The sequence below is a fragment of the Aphelocoma coerulescens genome, chromosome 2 (assembly GCF_041296385.1).
Source record: "Aphelocoma coerulescens isolate FSJ_1873_10779 chromosome 2, UR_Acoe_1.0, whole genome shotgun sequence".
NCBI classification, from domain to species: domain Eukaryota; kingdom Metazoa; phylum Chordata; class Aves; order Passeriformes; family Corvidae; genus Aphelocoma; species Aphelocoma coerulescens.
Genome location: NC_091015.1, coordinates 8,542,166 through 8,548,406, shown reverse-complemented (window position 1 = coordinate 8,548,406; position 6,241 = coordinate 8,542,166). Strand labels below are relative to the sequence as shown.

The following is a 6,241-nucleotide window of genomic DNA, read 5'->3' as shown; positions in this document are numbered from 1 at the left end:
GGTGACGCAGCAGGAGGAGCTGAGGCGGCGCTTCCCGCCCTTCCTCCTCCTCCTCCTCCTTCGCGCCCGCTGGCCGGGGACAGAGCGGCGGAGCCGGGGCCCCTCAGCCACTGCCGGGGTCCGTGGGAGCAGCCGGGCTGCATCCGGCCATGGTGGCCCGCTCGTTGCCGGCGGGGCAGGAGCAGGCGCGGCGGCGGCCGCCATTGCTCGCGGGGGCCGCGGTACTATGAAGGATGGAAGCGGACGAGGTGACGATCCGGGAGCAGAACTTCCACAGCCAAGTGCGGGAGTACACGGTAGGTGCCGCCGTGCCCCGCGGACCCTCTCTGACCTGTCACTGCTCTCCGTCCCAGCCCTGTCCCCGGGCACCGGCGGCTTGTCCCGCTCCCTCCCGCTGTCCTTGCCTGCCTCTCGCCCCAATGCCCGGAGGAACTCGGGGGCCTGTCCCGGGTGGGCAGAGAGGTGCGTGCACCTTCTCTGAGGTGCCACGAGAGCTGGAGGATCCCAGCGCTGAACCCCCTGGAGGGTTTTCGTCCCCTTGTGCCTTCAGCGAAAGATGGAGATGCTGTGTATGCGTGCAGGGCATCGGTGTGCTCCATGGGAGTGCTCTCGGAACAGATACCAGTGCAACAACCTCGTGAGCAGTGCGCAGCTTCGGTAAGAGATGACTGAGAGCGGACATCATTAATGTGTATAAGTGTCTAAAGGGGAGCTGCCAAGAGGATGGATCAGGCTCTGCTCGGTGGTGCCAGCCACCAGGAGATGAGGCAATGGGCAGAAACTGATGCACAGGAAGCTCCACCTGAACATGAGGAAGAACTTCTTTACTGTGCAGGTGATCATGGACTGGAACAGATTGTCCAGGGAGGCTGTGGAGCCTCCCTTACTGGAGGCAGTCAAGAACTTCTGGATGCACTCCTTTGCTTTGTGCTCTGGGATGACCCTGCTTGAGCAGGGAGGTTGGACCAGATGACCCACTGTGGTCCCTTCCAACTGTGACCCATTCTGGGATTCTTTGAACACCTCAGCCCTCAGGTGCAGCCCTGTTCCATCAGGTGTTCATGGGATTTCATGGTATCATGTCATACTGGAATTTTCCTGCCTTGTTGGGCTGCTTGCAGTGCTGTGTGTGTGCAGTGCATGTTTTCCCTGACCCCTCATGCGCCCTGCTCTCCCAGTGGAGCACATGGCAGTGCCTGTGCTGTCCCGTCTCCCTCAGCCCTCCGTTGGCAAGTGCAGCACTACACCCTACGTGCAGACAGAGCAGTTGCAGTTTCCTCTTTGACAGCCTCGTAATTGTTTTCAGGACTATTCAAAGCTGATGGAGGTGTTTGATGGAGCTCATGTCTCTCCTACTTCAATTCCAGGAAGGAAATACATGCTGTACATGGGAGACACGCAGTGTTGTAGACGTGCTGTCCCAGCTCAGATGGGGAATCGTGTTTTCTTTGCCATCCCTGTTTTTTGGGGGGAAAATGGATTTCTTGAATTAAAATAAGATTTCATAATTTAGCTTTAAGTATTTTTCAGCCTTATTGGGAGATTCTAAAATACTGCTGTTAACCAGTTTGTGTAGGGCTATGGCTAGGTCACTTGATAGCAGAGACTTGCTTGGAATGTGTTAATTCCTCTTCTGTATTTTATGAATCTATGTTAAGACCTTTCTTGTGGTGAAGTATTCTATTTCTGGGATGTTTCTCTCTGAAGAGTGCAAAACAAGCCTGTATGAGGAGAACAGTTACTTTAGGAGATATTTTGGAATGTCTCTTCTTTGGGCATGGATGTAGTTTATGTCCTGGGAGCCATGACTAGTGGAGGGGCACAAAAAGTAAAATACTTCTTTGTAAAGAATGCTCTAAGTATCATCTTAATCACCTTTGTGGTATGAAAACATGAAAGTATGTACAAATCTTCTCTCTTTTCCCTCATGTCTGTTTTTCCATTTGTATTTCATTGTGTGCTAATTATCTCCTACTTATTTTTACCAGAGTCTTGTTCTAATAAATCAGATGCTACATCTTGTGATTTCATTCAGTAGGAAACACAGATTTTTGAGTCTGAAGGAATGGCTGTGTGCAGCCTCTCTGGGTACTGTTACAAATAGTGAAGTCTATTAAATTCTTAAAGAACTAGCTATCTGTACTGTAGGTAGTCCTCTAAAGTTAGAGGGACTTTTTCAGCTCCTCTAGAGCAATTGGTAGGTCTTCCTATTGGTGTAGTCATGTGAGAAATCACACAGGACATCAGTAACTCATATTTTAGAGGTGCAGTGTTGTTTTGTTTGGACAGTGGAAGCAGAATATTCTTGCTCTTGAAACTTTACTTTGATCTTAACACTGATCACAGGCCACCTTTGTTATTGTTTAATCAGTGGGAATAATAATAACAATATTGCCTTTTAAATCATACCCTGGTACAGTTATGATTTTGTCTTCAATTTGGGTTGGAACACCACAGAGTTTTATGACTGCATAAACTGTTGCCACCCCCAGCTGAGTGTGCAGCCTCCTGTGGCTCCTGCACAGAATATTGCAAGTATGAGTGCATTTGTGGTTAGTCTGAGCATGCTGGAGCACACAGAATATGTTGCTTGCATATGCAATTATGTTAACATCCTCTCCTTACTATTCCTGCTCTTGCTGCTCATGAAGTTATATGGTGAATAGAATTCCTTAAAATATGCAAATTGGCAGTTGTTGTGTGGGTAGTGGGTGTAATCATCAACCCCTCAGCTGGAGCAGGGAGCATATTCCACTCTGACACATGGGTAAAAACTTGATTCCAGCTGCAGGTGGGCTGGGGGCAGTGGAGCAGTTAATAGAAGCATTTGATGTTACAAGAGGTAATGGCTTTAAATTGGGATAGGGTAGGTTTAAATTAGATATTAGGAAAAACAGTTTATTGTGAGGGCGGTGAGGCACTGGCACAGTCGCCCGGAGAAGATGCGGATACCTCATTCCCTGGCAGTGTTCAAGGCCAGGTTGGATGGGGCTTTGAGCTACCTGGTCTAGTGAAAGGTATCCCTGCCCATTGCTGGGGTTTGGAACCAGATGATATTTAAAGTCCCTTCCAACCCAAACCATTCCAGTCTGTTGTGGAATATTACAGTAGAGGAGACCTCTCTATGTCTGTTAGGAACAAGAGAAATTTATGTTGTCTGTTAGAAGTATCCTTGAAGAGCTAGTTGTGTGGCACAGTTTTTACTGGAAGCTAAAATGATACATTCACGAGAGAAGAGAAATCAAAGTAAGCTAATGTTGTTGAAAAGAAAATCCTTTTCACTTTTCTCTTTCAAATTTTCTTTGAATGCATACAGGATTTCTATACTGTGCTTTCTGATGGAATCCTTGAGTTTAGCTTCAGTGTAATGCTTTATTTCTGTTTCATCTATTCTCTGAACTGGCAAGCTACAAAGTTTTCCATAAAGTTGTGTAACATAAAAAAAATTCAAGGCTTGTTATCCTTTTGCTGGTGGTGCCTGTCTCTTTCTGCAGGTGCCAACTTCTGCTAATTCCGCCTTCAAAAGACAAATATTTTTGACACATGTTTATAGATTGAGCAAGGGTAGTAAAAGATTGTTTTTTAAAAAATACATCCTTCATCTGCTTTTGAGGTGACTCAGTGCTTTAATGCTTAATTTAACTCAGGCCTGTTTACTCTTGACCTCATTTGGAGTGTGTATGGCACCTGTTTTTCAAGAGGGTGCCTGTTCGCAACAAAATCGTCTGCCTTGGATTTTGTTGCTTCATGAGGATGATCTGTGCAACTAGAAGATGGTTAACTCCCTAGTTAGGCATGGCTCTTCAAACATTAATCTGCTCTATAGAGGATCTGTTGATTCGAACTGTTCTTGAAAACAACCAGATTGAGACTTGTCTGAACTTTAAAATTCAGATGCAATGAAGTAAATATGGACACCGTGAACTGGTGACCCAGTGTAAGAGACATGGCATAGCCATGAGTTTGCTTGAAGTCAGTGAGATCCTTGACTTCAACAAAGCCAGAGTGATCCTCAGTTCTGGCTAAAAGGGTCATCTTTCTGAAAAGTGGTTTTAGTTGATTGCAAAATACAGAAAAGGGTTTGTGTTCTGTACTTCATCAGTACTTGTATGAAAGAGCTGTAAACACAGGACAATATTCTGTTAGTTTGCCCTTCTTGGTCCTTTAGATTCATTTATAATTTGCTGAGATCTTGCACATCCATGGAAGATATTTGAGCTTCTAGGGAACTGCTTTTCCCTTGTGTCCTGTTATTAATATGTCTGTTAATAAAGTGTTCCATGTTCCTCTGGTATTGTTGTGAACTGTTTATTGCAAATGTAAATGGAGCAAGTGCAATGGTTCAGTCTGTTTGTGGTTCCCTGGGTTCACTTTTTAGAATATTGTCTTCTTCCTTTTTTTTCTGATTTGAATCTTCTATTCTGCAGTATTAGCTTGTATTTTTAAAAGCTAAAGCTACATTTTCCTTGTTTTTCCACTTAAAAAATGTCAGATTTTGAGTTTGTAAAAATATACATGTACACTTGGTTATAAGGGTTCCTTAGCAAAATAAATACTCTGTGCTTGCATTTGTAGTGTGGGGAAAACTGTGGAAGAGCACAGTAGAACTACTAGGTTCTATTATTATTATCTACTTCTAGGTTCTATTATTAGAACCATAGAACTATTAGATAGGAAGCTTAAGAATGAACATAGTGTATTTGGAAATAAGTTTACTATATTAAATATATTGAAAAAATCAGTCCTGGTAGAACAAATTCAAATACAAAAGTGATATTAAAACTTTTAAGTGCTTCATGCAAGTTCAGGCAGATACTGAAATTGGTGTAATATAGAGTTTTATGTTAAATATGATACACTTCCATTTGAAGGACTAAATGTTTTCAGGGGTGCAGCCTTCCGATGCTAAATATTCTGAGAAGCTTAGTTTCTGTATTTCTTCTCTTAATTCACCATGGCTGCTGCTGGCATTTGTCCTCTGTAAGGCTGTAAAATGAGGGAGCTGGTTTGAGCATTTGACTTCTGTTGGTAGTGGGCTCTTGTTTGTGACCAGTTCTGCTTCCTAAAAAAACTGATCTTCACAGACCCTTTTTTCTGCCAGCAGTGATGATATTCTGACAGTGGGCCAGGAAGAAAGTGCTGATTAGAAGTGTGGGGGATTTGTGAGAACAAACTTACTACATACTGAAATGTTTTTGTTTGAATGCTTATGCAAGTTTATCTTGTATTAAAAAAATGCCTTTCAATTTTTTTTACCTACACTGAAAACTTGAGGACTGCTTTATATCTTATCTATTCTTTTTAGTTTTTCTTTTAAATATTTTGGGAAAGATTTGTAACTGAATAAAGGAGTATTTGTAGTAGTGATGTGAGACATAAAGCTGAATGATTGGTGCACATTTAACATAATTAAAGATATAAAATGTTGGCATAATTCTGTCATCTTAAAACTATACTTGTAAACATGGGTGCTGTACTGAACTTTAAGAAGTGATGAATCATCTTCTGGCTGTTGGTCCTGGGGATCAGCGCTGTGGATCCATCTGGAATCAATAGGCATCTCAAAATACTTGGCATAGACAAATGGAGAGAGATACTTATTCCCTAAACAGAAACAGCTTTTGGAGAGTTCCGCTATTTCTGTTTACATAAAATAAACATGAGAGGCTGAAGTGTAAGAATTTGCAATTAATTGCAGTTCAGAATAATTTCTTCTGAGTTACTGGTATGTTTCTTTGGAGGAGCAGTTGACCAGAGGGGCAACACACTTTATGGAGGGTACAGACATATGTTTAAGAAAAATTTGTATTAAGGTGTAATTAGTTTTGAGAAAATCTAATAAAAAGCAAAAGAACTGACAGCAAACAAAACCAACTTTTCATTGGATGACCAAAACCAAGCATATCCGTCTTGGGTTTTGTTTGGGTGGCTGGGCATGGAGTAGAGGGACTGGATAAGATGGCAGGGTGTAACTGGGAGATGGGAGGGTTGTAATAACAACTCAGCCTTTGCTGTGAGGAGGTTGCTGAGTGTAACTGAGTTTGTTAGTTTGGAAATAGGTGTTTTCAGAGACGTTGAGGAGGGTTGAGAAATGGGTGAAGAGGTGAGCAGAGCAGCAGAGGAGATGGTGGTAAAGTCAGAGGGGAGAGAGAATCTGAAGCATGTTGCCAGTGACATGATAAGAAATTCAGAGTTCAGTTCTGTTGACGTAGATGGAATTTTGGGTTAAGGAAGACTAAAG

General features: G+C 42.9%; 1 protein-coding gene across 3 annotated transcripts in view; it reads left to right on the top strand.

The window, feature by feature from the left end:
• Positions 1-6,241, top strand: part of LMBR1 (limb development membrane protein 1) — a 69,440-nt gene continuing 63,199 nt past the window's right edge. The window contains exon 1 of one of the 3 annotated variants that reach the window (XM_069006406.1): positions 1-296. In XM_069006406.1, the coding sequence (XP_068862507.1) occupies positions 234-296 (63 nt within the window). In that variant the 5' untranslated portion in view covers positions 1-233. The remainder of the gene's footprint in view (positions 297-6,241) is intronic. The other 2 variants (XM_069006407.1, XM_069006405.1) reach the window with 2 other exon arrangements.